The sequence below is a fragment of the Oncorhynchus clarkii genome, chromosome 5 (genome assembly GCF_045791955.1).
Source record: "Oncorhynchus clarkii lewisi isolate Uvic-CL-2024 chromosome 5, UVic_Ocla_1.0, whole genome shotgun sequence".
In the NCBI taxonomy this organism is placed as follows: Eukaryota; Metazoa; Chordata; class Actinopteri; order Salmoniformes; family Salmonidae; genus Oncorhynchus; species Oncorhynchus clarkii.
The window spans coordinates 6,211,586-6,231,721 of NC_092151.1; the positions used below are offsets into that span (position 1 = coordinate 6,211,586).

Sequence of the window (20,136 nt, forward strand, 5' to 3'; positions counted from 1 at the left end):
AAATCTCTCAGCCTCTCTCCTCTGCACACACACACACACACACACACACACACACACACACACACACACACACACACACACACACACACACACACACACACACACACACACACACACACACACACACACACACACACACACACACACGATGGACGGTGAGCATGGGGCACCATTGTATTAAAAATAAATAGCTTCCTCGGGTTTGTGTTGTTCAGTAGATTCAATAACATACCAATTACAACAGACCCGCCCTCTCTGCCACCCTCGTGGTTAAACAGATAGCAGACATGTCGCCTATGTTGCGTCGCTCTTATTCAATTCAATCAAATATCAATCTATTAATAAATCATTAAAAACGTACAAACATTTTCCTAAATGTTTTTTTTTTAAAGATCTAATAATTATAATAATAATCACACCACTTTGTTAAAGGTGTTAAATCCATACTTATTAATACTCTTAATCTCCTATTAATCTGCAGTATGAATGCAAGGCTGTGACATTAGAAAACATCACATTAAAAAATGGACTTTAGAGGTTGAAAAACCATTTGTGATGTTAACACCAAATTTAAAAAATTAAACAATTAAAACAGATTTTCCTACTGAAACGCCTCACACATAGTAGATAGATGATGTTAACACCAAATAAAGAATTAAACGATTAAAACAGATTTTCCTGCTGAAACGCCTCAGTAGATAGATGACGTTAACACCAGAGAGCTGAGATACTTTATAATGTTGGACCAAGGGCACCACAGGCCAGAGAGGAGATTAACTATAAATATGGTGTGTGTGTGTGTGTGTGTGTGTGTAACCTTCTGTGTATACCTGTAAATAAACCCAAAGCCTGGATTTAAGGACAACACCTCTGGTCTCCACTCGTTTAAAGGAAGGATCTGATGTGTGTGTGTGTTTTTTTTCCACTAAAACCCTAGCAAGTCCTGTATATCCCCCCACTGTGAGGGTGATTACTACAGAGACTCTTCAGACTGGATGTGTCCCGAATTGCACCCTACTCCCTACATAGTGAGCTACTTTTCACTAGGGTCCATAGGAATCGGGTCAAAACAAGTGCACTATATATGGAATAGGGTGCCATTTGGGAAGCATATCACTGTCTGTGGAGGCTCAGTGGGAGCTGGAGGATCCCTATTCTCCAGAGATGAAAGCTCCTGTTTCTGAGGGAGGGGGGGGGGGGAGAGAGAGCGAGAGAGTGAGAGACCCAAACTTAAGGAAAGCGTTGACTATGTACAGACTCAGTGACCATAGCCTTGCTATTGAGAGGCAGACCTGGCTCTCAGGAGAAGCTATGTGCTCACTGCCCACAAAATGAGGTGGAAACTGAGCTGCACTTCCTAACCTCCTGCCCAATGTATGACCATATTAGAGACACATATTTCCCTCAGATTACACAGATCCACAAAGAATTTGAAAACAAACCAGATTTTAATAAACTCCCATATCTACTGGGTGAAATACCACAGTGTGCCATCACAGCAGCAAGATTTGTGACCTGTTGCCACGAGAAAAGAGCAACCAGTGAAGAACAAACACCATTGTAAATACAACCCATATTTATGTTCATTTTTAGTCTAATGTTTACTGTAAACAAAATTATTGAGAGGGGGAGAGAGACGGAGAGAGACAGAGAGAGGGGGAAAGGGGGAGAGAGAGACGGAGAGAGACAGAGAGAGGGGGAAAGGGGGAGAGAGAGACGGAGAGAGAGAGAGAGAGATGGAGAGAGAGAGAGAGAGGGGGGGGGGGAGACGGAGAGAGACAGAGAGAGGGGGAAAGGGGGAGAGAGACGGAGAGAGAGAGAGAGAGAGATGGAGAGAGAGAGAGAGAGAGAGGAGAAAGAGAGAGAGAGAGAGAGAGAGAGAGGAGAAAGAGAGAGAGAGAGAGGCAGAGAGAGAGAGAGAGAGGGAGAGAGGGAGAGAGGGAGAGAGAGAGAGCGAGAGAGAGCGAGAGGGAGCGAGAGAGAGCGAGAGGGAGCGAGAGGGAGCGAGAGGGAGAGCGAGGGAGAGCGAGGGAGAGAGAGAGAGAGAGAGAGAGAGAGAGAGAGAGAGAGAGAGGGAGAGAGGAGAAAGAGAGAGAGGGAGAGAGAGAGAGAGAGAGAGAGAGAGAGGGAGAGAGAGAGAGGGAGAGAGAGAGGGAGAGAAAGAGAGAGAGGGAGAGAGAGAGAGACAGGGAGAGAGAGACAGAGAGAGAGAGAGAGAGAGAGAGAGAGAGAGAGAGAGACAGAGAGAGAGAGAGAGAGACAGAGAGAGAGAGAGAGAGAGACAGAGAGAGAGAGAGACAGAGAGAGAGAGAGAGAGAGAGAGAGACAGAGAGACAGAGAGACAGAGAGAGAGAGAGAGAGAGAGAGACAGAGAGAGACAGAGAGAGACAGAGAGACAGAGAGACAGAGAGACAGAGAGACAGAGAGACAGAGAGACAGAGTGTACTTTAACCATTTGCACATCTGACATTTGAAATGTCTTCAATCTAGACGCAATAACCCACAAATCAAAAACAAGCTTTTAGAAATATTTGCACATTAATTAAAAATGGAAATACCTTACTTGCATAAGTATTCAGACCACAATAATAATTTAATAAAATGTAAACAATAATAATGACAAAGGGAAAACTGGTTTAAAAATATAAAAGTTTAAAAAAGGAACTTATTTACATAAGTATTCAGACCCTTTGCTATGAGACTCGAAATTGAGCTCAGGTGCATCCTGTTTCCATTGATGATCCTTGAGGTGTTTCTACAACTTGATTGGAGTCCACCTGTGGTAAATTCTATTGATTGGACGTGATTTGGAAAGGCACACACCTGTCTATATAATGTCCCACAGTTGACAGTGCATGTCAGAGCAAAATCCAAGCCATGAGGTCAAAGGACTCGATCAGGGGGAAGGGTACCAAAAAAGGTTGGCAGCATTGAAGGTCCCCAAGAACACAGTGGCCTCCATCATTCTTCAATGGAAGAAGTTTGGAACCACGAAGACTCTTCCTAGAGCTGGCCATCCGGCTAAACTGAGCAATCGGGGAGAAGGGACTTAGTCAGGGAGGTGACCAAGAACCCGATGATCACTCTGAAAGAGCTCCAGAGTTCCTCTGTGGAGATGGGAGAACCTTCCAGAAGGACAACCCTCTCTGCAGCACTCCAGCAATCAGGCCTATATGGTAGAGTGGCCAGACAGAAGCCACTCCTCAGTAAGTGGCACATGACAGCCAGCTTGGAGTTTGCCAAAAGGCACCTAAAGGACTCTGACCCTGAAAAACAAGATTCTCTGGTCTGATGAAACCAAGATGGAACTCTTCAGGGTGAATGCCAAGCGTCACGTCTGGAGAAAACCTGGCACCATCGCTACGGTGAAGCATGGTGGTTGCAGCATCATGCTGTGGGGAAGTTTTTCAGCGACTGGGAGACTAGTCAGGATCGAGGGAAAGATCTACAGAGCAAAGTACAGAGATCCTTGATGAAAACAGGCTTCAGAGCGCTCATCACCTCAGACTGGGGGCGAAGGTTCACCTTCCAACAGGACAACTACCCAGAAGCACACAGCCAAGACAATGCAGGAGTGGTTTTGGGACAAGCCTCTGAGTGGCCCAGCCAGAGCCCGGGCTTGAACCCATTCAACTGTGACAGAGCTTGTGAGTATCTGCAGAGAAGAATGGGAGAAACTCCCCAAGCTTGTAGCGTCATACCCAAGAAGACTCAAGGCTGTAATTGCTGCTAAAGGTGCTTCAACAAAGTACTGAGTAAAGGGTCTGAATACTTAAGAAATGTAATATTTTTGTGATGTCATTAGTGGGTATTGTGATGTCATTAGTGGGTATTGTGATGTCATTAGTGGGTATTGTGATGTCATTAGTGGGTATTGTGATGTCATTAGTGGGTATTGTGATGTCATTAGTGGGTATTGTGATGTCATTAGTGGGTATTGTGATGTCATTAGGGGGTATTTATGGAAATGTGAGATTTCTGTTTGGTTTTTTTTCTTTTACATTTGCAAAACCTGTTTATTGTGTGTAGATTGATGGCGGCAAATTAATAATTTAATACATTTAAGAGTCAGGCCGTAACGTAACAATGTGAAAAACGTCAAGGGATCTGAAGACTTTCCCAGAATACACCGACGTGGCAGGGGTCTCACACACACACACACACACACACACACACACACACAACCAAGGACTGTGAGCTCTCCTCCGTGAAAACCAGCTTCGTCACGGACCAGGATGTCTTGCTCCCAGACAGACTAAACAACTTCCTCGCTTTGAGGACAATACAGTGCCACTGACACGGCCCGCTACCAAAACCTGCGGACTCTCCTTCACTGCAGCCGACGTGAGTAAAACATTTAAACGTGTTAACCCTCGCAAGGCTGCCGGCCCAGACGGCATCCCAGCCGCGCCCTCAGAGCATGCTGACCAGCTGGCTGGTGTGTTTTACGGACATATTCAATCTCCCACTTGCTTCAAGAGGGCCAGCATTGTTCCTGTTCCCAAGAAAGGTAAGGTAATTGAACTAAATGACCTTCACCCCGTAGCACTCACCTCTGTCATCATGAAGTGCTTTGAGAGACTTGTCAAGGATCATATCACCTCTACCCTACCTGACACCCGTAGACCCACTTCAATTTAAATACCACCCCAACAGATCCACTGACGATGAAATCACCATCGCACTGCACACTGCCCTATCCCATCTGCCATATCCCATCTGCCCTATCCCATCTGAACAACTGAACAACACCATAGTACCTTCCAAGCTCGTCATTATGCTGGAGGCATGCTCTGAACCCCGCCTTGTGCAACTGGGTCCTGGACTTCCTGACAGGCTGCCCCCAGGTGGTGAAGGTAGGTAACAACACCTCCACTTCGCTGATCCTCAACACAGGGACCGCACAAGGGTGCGTTCTCAGCCCTCTCCTGTACTCCCTGTTCACCCATGACTGCGTGGCCACGCACACCTCCAACTCAATCATCAAGTCTGCAGACGACACTACAGTAGTAGGCTTGATTACCAACAACGACGAGACGGCCTACAGGGAGGTGGTGAGGGCCCTGGGAGTCTGGTGCCAGGAAAATAACCTCTCACTCAATGGCAACAAAACAAAAGGAGCTGATCACGGACTTCAGGAAACAGCAGAGGGAGCAGCCCACCTATCCACATCGACAGGATCGACAGGACCGCAGTGGAGAAGATGGAAAGTTTCAAGTTCCTCGACGTACACATCACTGACAAACTGAAATGGTCCACCCACACAAACAGTGTGGTGAAGAGGGCGCAACAGCGCCTCTTCAACCTCAGGAGGCTGAAGAAATTTGGCTTGGCACCTGAAACCCTCACAAACGTTTACAGATGCACATTTGAGAGCATCCTGTCGGGCTGTATCACCGCCTGGTATGGCAACTGCACAGCCCGAAACCGCAGGATTCTCCAGAGGGTGGTGCGGTCTGCACAACACATCACCGGGGGCAAACTACCTGCCCTCCAGGACACCTACAGCACCCGATGCCACAGGAAGGCCAAAAAGATCATCAAGGACAACAACCACCCGAGCCACTGCCTGCTCCCCCCGCTATCATCCAGAAGGCGAGGTCAGTACAGGTGCATCAAAGCAGGGACCGAGAGACTGAAAAACAGCTTCTATCTCAAGGCCGTCAGACTGTTTAATAGCCATCACTAGCGCATTAGAGGCTGCTGCCCTATATACATAGACTTGACTGTGCATAGAGGGCACTGGCCACTTCAATAATGGAACACAAGTCACTTCAATAATGTTCACATATTTTGCTTTATTTTATTTACATTACTTTATTCTATTCTACTGTATTTTAGTCTATGCCACTCTGACATCGCTCGTCCTAATATTTATAAGTTCTTAATTCCAATCCTTTACTTTAGATTTGTGTGTATTGTTGTGAAATAATCAGGCCTCTCCAGGAACACAGTCTTTCTGTTGGTCTGCTAGGTAGTCAGGCCTCTCCAGGAACACAGTCTCTCTGTTGGTCTGCTAGGTAATCAGGTCTCTCCAGAAACATAGCCTCTCTGATGGTCTGCTAGGTAATCAGGCCTCTCCAGGAACACAGAATCTCTCTGCTGGTCTGCTAGGTAAACAGGCCTCTCCAGGAACACAGCCTCTCTGCTGGTCTGCTAGGTAATCAGGCCTCTCCAGGAACACTCTGCTGGTCTGCTAGGTAATCAGGCCTCTCCAGGAACACAGCCTCTCTGCTGGTCTGCTAGGTAATCAGGCCTCTCCAGGAACACAGCCTCTCTGCTGGTCTGCTAGGTAATCAGGCCTCTCCAGGAACACAGCCTCTCTGCTGGTCTGCTAGGTAATCAGGCCTCTCCAGGAACACTCTGCTGGTCTGCTGTTTATTCATCACCCTCTTATCTTACATTGATTCCCCCCCGCCCCTCGGTGCCCAGGCACAGGGTAGTGGTGTGTGTGTGTGTGTGTGTGTGTGTGTGTGTGTGTGTTTACCTGGCACTTGCCCGTGCGGACATCATAAAGGGCCACTGAACCCTGGCGGGCCCCGACGGCAATACGGTGACTCCGGTCGCAGTATCCCACCATGTAGAACCTGAACAGAATCGAAACACAGAACACAGAGGTCAGGGCTCATTCGTCACGCATTGGCCACCGTGGGTCGACCCTTTGACCCCTACAAACCCACAAGGGGTCGAAACCTTTCCCCCAGAATCAACATTACAAGTAAAATGAGAGGGCAGCGACTCTTTCTCTCTCTAAGGTCTTGTTAGTAACACTATCAGTACATCAATCGGTACAGATGTAAGAGCGAGACCGCCACTAACGCCACCAACAATTCACTGTTCTGTTACGAAACTCAAAATGGCCGCATGGAGGAGAGGATGTAAAATGGCGGTTGAAAGCTGTGATTTAGTCATGGCCGTCGCCTTCCGCTGTCATGGCCGCCGCCTTCCGCTGTCATGGCCGCCGCCTTCCGCTGGCATGGCCGCCGCCTTCCGCTGGCATGGCCGCCGCCTTCCGCTGTCATGGCCGCCGCCTTCCGCTGTCATGGCCGCCGCCTTCCGCTGTCATGGCCGCCGCCTTCCGCTGTCATGGCCGCCGCCTTCCGCTGTCATGGCCGCCGCCTTCCGCTGTCATGGCCGCCGCCTTCCGCTGTCATGGCCGCCGCCTTCCGTCATGGCCGCCGCCTTCCGTCATGGCCGCCGCCTTCCGTCATGGCCGCCGCCTTCCGTCATGGCCGCCACCTTCTGTCATGGCTGCCACCTTCTGTCATGGCTGCCATTTCTCCATGAAGGTTTATATTTAGCTGACAAATGAACGACCATTTCAGTTGTTCATTTTCCTACTATTAGAAATATCAGAATTAAAACTGAACAACTCGTCTCTATTACAGCAGCAATGTGCTCCAGTAGACATACCTGTGATAATTATTTTTAATTTTACCTTTATTTAACGAGGCAAGTCAGTTAAGAACAAATTCTTATTTTTAATGACGGCCTAGGAACAGTGGGTTAACTGCCTATTCAGGGGCAGAACGACAGATTTGTACCATGTCAACTCGGGGATTTGATCTTGCAACCTTTCGGTTACTAGTCCAACACTCTAACCACTAGACTACCAGCCCAGGAAGTACCTTACTGAAGATACTTCATGTTGTACAATGCATTGCATCACCTAGGATTAAGCATCAATGATATGTCTATGACAGTACGCAGCAGAGGACTGGGAACGAGGACTGGGAACGAGGACTGGGAACGAGGACTGGGAACGAGGACTGGGAACGAGGACTGGGAACGAGGACTGGGAACGAGGACAGGGAACATGGAACGAGGACAGGGAACGAGAACATGGAACGAGGACTGGGAACATGGAACGAGAACATGGAACGAGGACATGGAACGAGGACTGGGAACATGGAACGAGAACATGGAACGAGGACATGGAACGAGGACATGGAACGAGGACATGATTACTCACTTGCAAATAGCAGGGAAACACTCATTGAGGCCTTTCTTCTTCACCAGAGAGCCTTCGATGCAGTACATGATGATGTCCATTACCTAGAGGAAGGAATAAGAGAGAAATACCCAGCATTAACCACCTGTCCCCCATCCAGTCACCTCAAACTAGAGCTTCTCATGGTGCTGCCATTCATTCTAAACTAAATAACAGTTAAATGAAGTTGAAGCGTGTGGTTGTATTGTAACGTGGAGAGACCAGGTCTTGGACGTACCTCGACCAGAAGGTCCACGACGTCAGTTGGCATCTTCTCAATGAGGATATCTATGACCCTGATGATCTCCGTCTTGGCTCGGCCCAGAGAGGTGGTGTGGACATTCTGCTGCGACTGGGAGTTAGCCTGCATGGCTGTGTGTCTGTGAACCTAACATACAGGATACAAAAAAACTGAGTTAATGAGGGTAGGAGGAAGAGGTTAGGGGTAGGGGGAAGAGGTTAGGGGGAAGAGGTTAGGGGTAGGGGGAAGAGGTTAGGGGTAGGGGGAAGAGGTTAGGGGTAGGGGGAAGAGGTTAGGGGGAAGAGGTTAGGGGTAGGGGGAAGAGGTTAGGGGTAGGGGGAAGAGGTTAGGGGTAGGGGGAAGAGGTTAGGGGGAAGAGGTTAGGGGTAGGGGGAAGAGGTTAGGGGGAAGAGGTTAGGGGTAGGAGGAAGAGGTTAGGGGTAGGGGGAAGAGGTTAGGGGTAGGGGGAAGAGGTTAGGGGTAGGGGGAAGAGGTTAGGGGTAGGGGGAAGAGGTTAGGGGGAAGTGGTTTGGGGTAGGGGGAAGAGATTAGGGGTAGGGGGAAGAGGTTAGGGGTAGGGGGAAGAGGTTAGGGGGAAGTGGTTTGGGGTAGGGGGAAGAGATTAGGGGTAGGGGGAAGAGGTTAGGGGTAGGGGGAAGAGGTTAGGGGTAGGAGGAAGAGGTTAGGGGTAGGGGGAAGAGATTAGGGGTAGGGGGAAGAGGTTAGGGGTAGGAGGAAGAGGTTAGGGGTAGGGGGAAGAGGTTAGGGGGAAGAGGTTAGGGGGAAGAGGTTAGGGGGAAGTGGTTCGGGGTAGGGGGAAGAGGTTAGGGGGAAGTGGTTCGGGGTAGGGGGAAGAGGTTAGGGGGAAGTGGTTCGGGGTAGGGGGAAGAGGTTAGGGGGAAGTGGTTCGGGGTAGGGGTGAGGGGGAAGGGTAAGGGGGGGGGTAAGGGGATGAAGGGGGGATGGGAGGAAAGGAAGGGGAGGGTGGAGTGTGAAAGCAGAAAGGTAATGTACAGAGTAGCAGAGGTTCAGGGGAGATGACATGGAGACATGAAAAACAGGAGGTCAGGTCTCACCTCTCTGGCGATGGTTGTGATGAATGCCGGTGGTCTGGCTGTGGCGATGAGAGAGAGAGCATGGCGTGCTGAGCGGGCCGAGTCGGCTGCTGGGTTAAGGGGCAGGCCCATTGTGATGCTAACCAGGCAGCCGGAGGGAGAGAGAGAGAGAGAGAGAGAGAGAGAGACGAGGAGAGAGAGAGAGAGAGGAGGAGGGACAGAGAGAGGAGGAGGGACAGAGAGAGAGGGAGGGACAGAGAGAGAGGGAGGGACAGAGAGAGAGGAGGAGGGACAGAGAGAGAGGGAGGGAGAGAGAGAGGAGGGACAGAGAGAGAGGGAGGGAGAGAGAGCGAGGAGGAGGGACAGAGAGAGAGGGAGGGAGAGAGAGAGGAGGAGGGACAGAGAGAGAGGGAGGGAGAGAGAGAGAGGAGGGACAGAGAGAGGAGGGACAGAGAGAGAGGGAGGGAGAGAGAGCGAGGAGGAGGGACAGAGAGAGAGGGAGGGAGAGAGCCGGACGGAGGGGAAAAACAGAGGGGGAGAGAGAGCCGGAGGGAGGGAGAGAGAGGTAGAGAGAGAGGGAGAGAGAGGGAGGTAGAGAGAGAGAGGTAGAGAGAGGGAGGGAGGTAGAGAGAGTAGAGAGAGGGAGGGAGGTAGAGAGAGGTAGAGAGAGAAGGAGAGAGAGAGGTAGAGAGAGAGAAGGAGAGAGAGAGGTAGAGAGAGAGAGAGAGAGAGAGAGGGAGGGAAAGAATGGAGGTGTTAGAAGTACATAGTAAACAGATTAGCCACAGTTTATAATGTCAGGCCAAGGTCAATGGGATCACTCACACTGCACTGGCATAATGGACTCTCACAATGCACCGTAATTAGGTCCTTCTCAGGGTGGCTCAGCGTCCGTCAGGCAGCATAGCACGCAGAGGCCGCTGCCTGCCACACGGGCCCCTGCCACACGGGCCCCTGCCACTAGCTAGCCTCGGAAATTGGGAATAGTTGTGGCATCTGTCTGAAATGGAGAGCGAGTGGCCCCCTTGTTAACAAATCATCTGGGCGAGTGGACCGAGTGAATATGCATTAGGAGGGGGTTAGGGGCAGTGGGGGGAAGGGGAGCAGAGGGGTGAACCACTTCAAAAGGCTGGGCTTATTGTGAGTGGACTGTTCTTTAGACATGCAGCTAAAGGACCTCCAGCACCAACCCCTGTCCTCGTCCCCACCCGACCCCCCCCCCCGCATCAGACACGTTCCCAGCCCCCTTCCCCATCCGCCCAGTCTCCCCCTCCAGGCCTGCATCGGCCTCAGCCAAGGCCCCCACCCCCCACCCATCAACACACGGCCCAGTGCACTATTGTTCCCCTCAGCGGGTCGACTGTGGCCTGGACTCATGGTCAAACAGCACAAGGTTAAACAACCCGTATACAACAGACGCACAGCACCGTAAGAGACGGGGGGGGGAAACAGCTAAGAAACCGTTTGGTCTGTAGTTTATGATGGTCCAGTGGGGTTACAGTTCGTCTCCTCATGATGAATACACAACAACAACGGCAACAACAACACAGTTGTACACACGACAGCTAACATAAGGAACTGTTTTAAAAACACCAGGGATAATTTAGCTGTTTTGATTTGGAATTTTAGGAAAATATATATGTTTTTTAAATAAAAAATTGTTTGATAAAACATTGCATTTAGCCTTTACTACAATAGCCCATAGAAAAGCCTTGAATGACACATTCATTATATGGCAAATCATGAGGAATAAGGTTCTGAAGTGTCTATATATAGGAAATACACTACATGACCAAAAGTATGGGCTCGTCGAATATTTCCTTCCACAATGATGGGCATTAATATGGAGTTGGTCCCCCCCCCCCCTTGCTGCTATAACAGCCTCCCCTCTTCTGGGAAGGCTTTCCTCTAGATGTTGGAACATTGCTGCTGTAACAGCCTCCAGTCTTCTGGGAAGGCTTTCCACTAGATGTTGGAACATTGCTGCTATAACAGCCTCCACTCTTCTGGGAAGGCTTTCCTCTAGATGTTGGAACATTGCTGCTGTAACAGCCTCCACTCTTCAGGGAAGGCTTTCCACTAGATGTTGGAACATTGCTGCTATAACAGCCTCCACTCTTCTGGGAAGGCTTTCCTCTAGATGTTGGAACATTGCTGCTGTAACAGCCTCCACTCTTCTGGGAAGGCTTTCCACTAGATGTTGGAACATTGCTGCTATAACAGCCTCTACTCTTCAGGGAAGGCTTTCCACTAGATGTTGGAACATTGCTGCTATAACAGCCTCCACTCTTCTGGGAAGGCTTTCCTCTAGATGTTGGAACATTGCTGCTGTAACAGCCTCCACTCTTCTGGGAAGGCTTTCCACTAGATGTTGGAACATTGCTGCTATAACAGCCTCCAGTCTTCTGGGAAGGCTTTCCACTAGATGTTGGAACATTGCTGCTATAACAGCCTCCAGTCTTCTGGGAAGGCTTTCCACTAGATGTTGGAACATTGCTGCTATAACAGCCTCCACTCTTCTGGGAAGGCTTTCCTCTAGATGTTGGAACATTGCTGCTGTAACAGCCTCCACTCTTCTGGGAAGGCTTTCCACTAGATGTTGGAACATTGCTGCTATAACAGCCTCTACTCTTCAGGGAAGGCTTTCCACTAGATGTTGGAACATTGCTGCTATAACAGCCTCCACTCTTATGGGAAGGCTTTCCTCTAGATGTTGGAACATTGCTGCTGTAACAGCCTCCAGTCTTCTGGGAAGGCTTTCCACTAGATGTTGGAACATTGCTGCTATAACAGCCTCCAATGTTTGTCTATGGAGATTGCATGGCGGTGTGCTCAATTTTTATACACCTGTCAGCAACGGGCGTGGCTGAAATAGCCGAATCCACTAATGTGAAATGGTGTCTACATACTTGTCCACTACACACACTGCGCCTTGCACACACTGCACACACTGCGCCTTGCACACACTGCACACACTGCTCGGCAACGGACATGTACTCCTGAGGTGCTGACCCGTTTCACCCTTTACAACCACTGTGATTATTATTTGACCCAGCTGGTTATCTATGAACGTTTAAACATCTTGAAGAACGATCTGGTCTTAGTGGCCATGTTCTGTTATAATCTCCACCCTGCACAGCCAGAAGAGGACTGGCCACCCCACATAGCCTGGTTCCTCTCTAGGTTTCTTCCTAGGTTTTGGCCTTTCTAGGGAGTTTTTCCTAGCCACCGTGCTTCTACACCTGCATTGCTTGCTGTTTTGGGGTTTTAGGCTGGGTTTCTGTACAGCACTTTGATATATCAGCTGATGTACGAAGAGCTTTATCAATACATTTGATTGATTCATTGACTACACACACATTACACACGGCACATTACACACACTGCGGCCTAAACATAATTTAGTAGTTAAATCTTCATCTTAACAAATAAATTAATATATTCTGAACATTTTAGATATTTTCTCTACAATGGACGCCACCTACTGTAATCCCCACAGGCAATAAGGACTTATTTTAAATAACAGAAGTTCAAAAAAATAACATTATTTTAAAACATTTAAAAATGTGTTCTGAGACATTGGTGTTTCACTTGTTGCTTTCACTGGCTATTAAAACGTGGTGAAATGTTTTAGTAAATATATTTATCTAACCATACTATTTTATTTTCCTTCAATATATTAATGAACAATCATTTTTTATAATGTTTATATATTGAACAAATTCCGTCTCAAGTAAAATGACGTACTCTATAATATCAAAATAATTCAACATATCTGATGTTGATTTTACATTAATACAAATTATTTAAATATAAATAAATAAATATATTAGATTCGTTTATTTTCTTCAGTCATTTTGTTGTTTTTCATTTTCAAAAACGAGGTCAATTCCAACAAAATACGAGGAGTAAAAATTATAATTTTTTTTTCATTTGAGTTTTTCATTCTCACTTTCTCTCTCCTCTCACACATCAAACATTCAGAATCACACACACATCATCATGTAAATGGGAAAGATTGATATCAGCCATCAATACCATAGCCCAGCCGTTGTGGTAACATAGAATGTTCTATGTGGTCTGCAGGTATATTTCAAAAGGTATCTGGTTAACTATTACATTAATGATAAACAGAGATGTTTTTTTAACATTTTTTATATAAATGACATCTAACATGATAATGTATATATTTTTTTATAACTATAACCTCAGACTTTTCATTCGTTCAAAATGATTTGCTTTCCGCCCTAGGTTGATAGGAGAGGCTATTCTATATAATAGTGTACACACTCAAACCACAAATAATACAAAACCAATCTCTCTTCATTCCATTCTCTCACACAAACCTACACACAAACACACAGAATAAAATGAAAAATAATCTGTTGGACAAAGTTCAGAGTTGAAAATGTAAATGGTATTTTTTGGGGGGGGGGGTAGGTGTTATATGTTTCATCATGAAAAAAGTGCTCAGATCTTTCCTTATGGAAAAGGGTTCATTTATTATTTGAGAGATCAGTAATTTACATGAACCTGACTAGCAGCCATTCCCTTTGTTAGAGAACCATCCATCCGTTGGTCAATGTAGTCAGTTCAAAGACAGAGCCAGTCAAGCATACGCATACAGACTCCTTTCTGATGTAAATTAGGTTCAATTTAGGTTCCGTATGAAAGGTGAAAAGACGTATTGTTCGGATGTTTTAAATACATACTTTGCAGGACATTGAAATCAAGTTCATTTTTCGGTTCTGAATGAGAGTTGAAAATACTTATTTATCCAGACGTCACAAATAAATAATTTTTCCAAACGCTGAAAATGTGTATTTTCTAGATGTTGAAATCAGATGAATTTTTTTGGTTCTGAATGAAAATACCTCGAGTGTGGCACAGCGGTCTGAGGTACCAGCTGTACGGTGTCTCCTCCGACACATTGGTGCGGCTGGCTTCCCGGGATTTTTTTGTTGTTGTTATGATCAGCTTGTCAAAAATTTACGGATATAAACTTAAAACCACTAGTAGACTGATTCCATATTAAAACCACTAGTAGACTGATTGTCCCATTCCATATTAAAACCACTAGTAGACTGATTATCCCATTCCATATTAAAACCACTAGTAGACTGATTCCATATTAAAACAACTAGTAGACTGATTCCATATTAAAACCACTAGTAGACTGATTCCATATTAAAACCACTAGTAGACTGATTCCATATTAAAACAACTAGTAGACTGATTCCATATTAAAACCACTAGTAGACTGATTCCATATTAAAACCACTAGTAGACTGATTCCATATTAAAACCACTAGTAGACTGATTCCATATTAAAACCACTAGTAGACTGATTCCATATTAAAACCACTAGTAGACTGATTCCATATTAAAACCACTAGTAGACTGATTCAATATTAAAAACACTAGTAGACTGATTCCATATTAAAACCACTAGTAGACTGATTCCATATTAAAACCACTAGTAGACTGATTGTCCCATTCCATATTAAAACCACTAGTAGACTGATTCCATATTAAAACCACTAGTAGACTGATTCCATATTAAAACCACTAGTAGACTGATTGTCCCATTCCATATTAAAACCACTAGTAGACTGATTCCATATTAAAACCACTAGTAGACTGATTCCATATTAAAACCAAGAGTAGACTGATTCCATATTAAAACCACTAGTAGACTGATTCCATATTAAAACCACTAGTAGACTGATTCCATATTAAAACCACTAGTAGACTGATTGTCCAATTCCATATTAAAACCACTAGTAGACTGATTCCATATTAAAACCACTAGTAGACTGATTCCATATTAAAACCACTAGTAGACTGATTCCATATTAAAACCACTAGTAGACTGATTGTCCCATTCCATATTAAAACCACTAGTAGACTGATTGTCCCATTCCATATTAAAACCACTAGTAGACTGATTGTCCCATTCCATATTAAAACCACTAGTAGACTGATTCCATATTAAAACCACTAGTAGACTGATTCCATATTAAAACCACTAGTAGACTGATTCCATATTAAAACCACTAGTAGACTGATTCCATATTAAAACAACTAGTAGACTGATTCCATATTAAAACCACTAGTAGACTGATTCCATATTAAAACCACTAGTAGACTGATTCCATATTAAAACCACTAGTAGACTGATTCCATATTAAAACCACTAGTAGACTGATTCCATATTAAAACCACTAGTAGACTGATTCCATATTAAAACCACTAGTAGACTGATTCAATATTAAAAACACTAGTAGACTGATTCCATATTAAAACCACTAGTAGACTGATTCCATATTAAAACCACTAGTAGACTGATTGTCCCATTCCATATTAAAACCACTAGTAGACTGATTCCATATTAAAACCACTAGTAGACTGATTCCATATTAAAACCACTAGTAGACTGATTGTCCCATTCCATATTAAAACCACTAGTAGACTGATTCCATATTAAAACCACTAGTAGACTGATTCCATATTAAAACCAAGAGTAGACTGATTCCATATTAAAACCACTAGTAGACTGATTCCATATTAAAACCACTAGTAGACTGATTCCATATTAAAACCACTAGTAGACTGATTGTCCAATTCCATATTAAAACCACTAGTAGACTGATTCCATATTAAAACCACTAGTAGACTGATTCCATATTAAAACCACTAGTAGACTGATTCCATATTAAAACCACTAGTAGACTGATTCCATATTAAAACCACTAGTAGACTGATTCCATATTAAAACCACTAGTAGACTGATTCCATATTGTCCATTTCACTTTGACCTGTCCTGTTTTTAGCATATGTTGTTTGTTAACATGTCAGCACATTTTAAAATTTGATTGGCCACCATTCAGGTTAGGCTATATGATTGGCCACCATTCAGGTTAGGCTATTTGATTGGCCACCATCCAGGTTAGGCTATATGATTGGCCACCATCCAGGTTAGGCTATTTGATTGGCCACCATCCAGGTTAGGCTATTTGATTGGCCACCATCCAGGTTAGGCTATTTGATTGGCCACCATCCAGGTTAGGCTATTTGATTGGCCACCATCCAGGTTAGGCTATTTGATTGGCCACCATTCAGGTTAGGCTGTTTGATTGGCCACCATCCAGGTTAGGCTATTTGATTGGCCACCATTCAGGTTAGGCTATTTGATTGGCCACCATCCAGGTTAGGCTATTTGATTGGCCACCATCCAGGTTAGGCTATTTGATTGGCCACCATTCAGGTTAGGCTATTTGATTGGCCACCATTCAGGTTAGGCTATATGATTGGCCACCATTCAGGTTAGGCTATTTGATTGGCCACCATCCAGGTTAGGCTATTTGATTGGCCACCATCCAGGTTAGGCTATTTGATTGGCCACCATCCAGGTTAGGCTATTTGATTGGCCACCATCCAGGTTAGGCTATTTGATTGGCCACCATCCAGGTTAGGCTATTTGATTGGCCACCATTCAGGTTAGGCTATTTGATTGGCCACCATCCAGGTTAGGCTATTTGATTGGCCACCATTCAGGTTAGGCTATTTGATTGGCCACCATCCAGGTTAGGCTAATTGATTGGCCACCATCCAGGTTAGGCTATATGATTGGCCACCATCCAGGTTAGGCTATTTGATTGGCCACCATTCAGGTTAGGCTATTTGATTGGCCACCATCCAGGTTAGGCTAATTGATTGGCCACCATCCAGGTTAGGCTATTTGATTGGCCACCATCCAGGTTAGGCTATTTGATTGGCCACCATCCAGCTTAGGCTATATGATTGGCCACCATCCAGGTTAGGCTATTTGATTGGCCACCATCCAGGTTAGGCTATTTGATTGGCCACCATTCAGGTTAGGCTATTTGATTGGCCACCATTCAGGTTAGGCTATTTGATTGGCCACCATTCAGGTTAGGCTATTTGATTGGCCACCATCCAGGTTAGGCTATTTGATTGGCCACCATCCAGGTTAGGCTATTTTGATTGGCCACCATTCAGGTTAGGCTATTTGATTGGCCACCATTCAGGTTAGGCTATATGATTGGCCACCATTCAGGTTAGGCTATTTGATTGGCCACCATCCAGGTTAAGCTATTTGATTGGCCACCATCCAGGTTAGGCTATTTGATTGGCCACCATCCAGGTTCGGCTATTTGATTGGCCACCATCCAGGTTAGGCTATTTGATTGGCCACCATTCAGGTTAGGCTATTTGATTGGCCACCATCCAGGTTAGGCTATTTGATTGGCCACCATTCAGGTTAGGCTATTTGATTGGCCACCATCCAGGTTAGGCTATTTGATTGGCCACCATCCAGGTTAGGCTATATGATTGGCCACCATCCAGGTTAGGCTATTTGATTGGCCACCATCCAGGTTAGGCTATTTGATTGGCCACCATCCAGGTTAGGCTATTTGATTGGCCACCATTCAGGTTAGGCTATTTGATTGGCCACCATTCAGGTTAGGCTATATGATTGGCCACCATTCAGGTTAGGCTATTTGATTGGCCACCATTCAGGTTAGGCTATATGATTGGCCACCATTCAGGTTAGGCTATATGATTGGCCACCATTCAGGTTAGGCTATATGATTGGCCACCATCCAGGTTAGGCTATTTGATTAGCCACCATCCAGGTTAGGCTATTTGATTGGCCACCATCCAGGTTAGGCTATATGATTGGCCACCATCCAGGTTAGGCTATATGATTGGCCACCATCCAGGTTAGGCTATATGATTGGCCACCATCCAGGTTAGGCTATTTGATTGGCCACCATTCAGGTTAGGCTATATGATTGGCCACCATCCCTATTTGATTGGCCACCATTCAGGTTAGGCTATTTGATTGGCCACCATTCAGGTTAGGCTATTTGATTGGCCACCATTCAGGTTAGGCTATTTGATTGGCCACCATTCAGGTTAGGCTATTTGATTGGCCACCATTCAGGTTAGGCTACATGATTGGCCACCATTCAGGTTAGGCTACATGATTGGACACCATCCAGGTTAGGCTACATGATTGGCCACCATTCAGGTTAGGCTATTTGATTGGCCACCATTCAGGTTAGGCTATATGATTGGCCACCATCCAGGTTAGGCCATTTGATTGGCCACCATTCAGGTTAGGCTATTTGATTGGTCACCATTCAGGTTAGGCTATTTGATTGGCCACCATTCAGGTTAGGCTATATGATTGGCCACCATTCAGGTTAGGCTATATGATTGGCCACCATCCAGGTTAGGCTATTTGATTGGCCACCATTCAGGTTAGGCTATATGATTGGCCACCATCCAGGTTAGGCTATTTGATTGGCCACCATTCAGGTTAGGCTATTTGATTGGCCACCATTCAGGTTAGGCTATTTGATTGGCCACCATTCAGGTTAGGCTATTTGATTGGCCACCATTCAGGTTAGGCTATATGATTGGCCACCATTCAGGTTAGGCTATATGATTGGCCACCATCCAGGTTAGGCTACATGATTGGCCACCATTCAGGTTAGGCTATTTGATTGGCCACCATTCAGGTTAGGCTATATGATTGGCCACCATCCAGGTTAGGCTATTTGATTGGCCACCATTCAGGTTAGGCTATTTGATTGGCCACCATTCAGGTTAGGCTATTTGATTGGCCACCATTCAGGTTAGGCTATATGATTGGCAACCATTCAGGTTAGGCTATATGATTGGCCACCATTCAGGTTAGGCTATATGATTGGCCACCATTCAGGTTAGGCTATATGATTGGCCACCATTCAGGTTAGGCTATTTGATTGGCCACCATTCAGGTTAGGCTATATGATTGGCCACCATTCAGGTTAGGCTATATGATTGGCCACCATCCAGGTTAGGCTATATGATTGGCCACCATTCAGGTTAGGCTATATGATTGGCCACCATTCAGGTTAGGCTATATGATTGGCCACCATTCAGGTTAGGCTATATGACTGGCCACCATTCAGGTTAGGCTATTTGATTGGCCACCATTCAGGTTAGGCTATATGATTGGCCACCATTCAGGTTAGGCTATTTGATTGGCCACCATTCAGGTTAGGCTATATGATTGGCCACCATTCAGGTTAGGCTATATGATTGGCCACCATCCAGGTTAGGCTATATGATTGGCCACCATTCAGGTTAGGCTATATGATTGGCCACCATTCAGGTTAGGCTATATGATTGGCCACCATTCAGGTTAGGCTATATGATTGGCCACCATTCAGGTTAGGCTATATGATTGGCCACCATTCAGGTTAGGCTATTTGATTGGCCACCATTCAGGTTAGGCTATATGATTGGCCACCATCCAGGTTAGGCTATATGATTGGCCACCATTCAGGTTAGGCTATTTGATTGGCCACCATCCAGGTTAGGCTATATGATTGGCCACCATTCAGGTTAGGCTATTTGATTGGCCACCATTCAGGTTAGGCTATATGATTGGCCACCATTCAGGTTAGGCTATATGATTGGCCACCATCCAGGTTAGGCTATTTGATTGGCCACCATTCAGGTTAGGCTATATGATTGGCCACCATCCAGGTTAGGCTATTTGATTGGCCACCATTCAGGTTAGGCTATTTGATTGGCCACCATTCAGGTTAGGCTATTTGATTGGCCACCATTCAGGTTAGGCTATTTGATTGGCCACCATTCAGGTTAGGCTATATGATTGGCCACCATTCAGGTTAGGCTATATGATTGGCCACCATTCAGGTTAGGCTATATGATTGGCCACCATTCAGGTTAGGCTATATGATTGGCCACCATTCAGGTTAGGCTATTTGATTGGCCACCATTCAGGTTAGGCTATATGATTGGCCACC

General features: G+C 45.8%; 1 protein-coding gene across 4 annotated transcripts in view; it reads right to left on the reverse strand.

The window, feature by feature from the left end:
• LOC139408272 (WD repeat-containing protein 7) overlaps window positions 1–20,136 on the reverse strand; it is a 333,290-nt gene that overhangs the window by 22,293 nt on the left and 290,861 nt on the right. For all 4 annotated transcript variants that reach the window (XM_071151971.1, XM_071151970.1, XM_071151969.1 and 1 more), the window contains 4 exons: window positions 9,308–9,425; window positions 8,229–8,378; window positions 7,973–8,055; window positions 6,488–6,587 (listed from right to left, as the gene is read on the reverse strand). In XM_071151971.1, coding sequence (XP_071008072.1) covers window positions 6,488–6,587; window positions 7,973–8,055; window positions 8,229–8,378; window positions 9,308–9,425 — 451 coding nt within the window. The remainder of the gene's footprint in view (window positions 1–6,487; window positions 6,588–7,972; window positions 8,056–8,228; window positions 8,379–9,307; window positions 9,426–20,136) is intronic.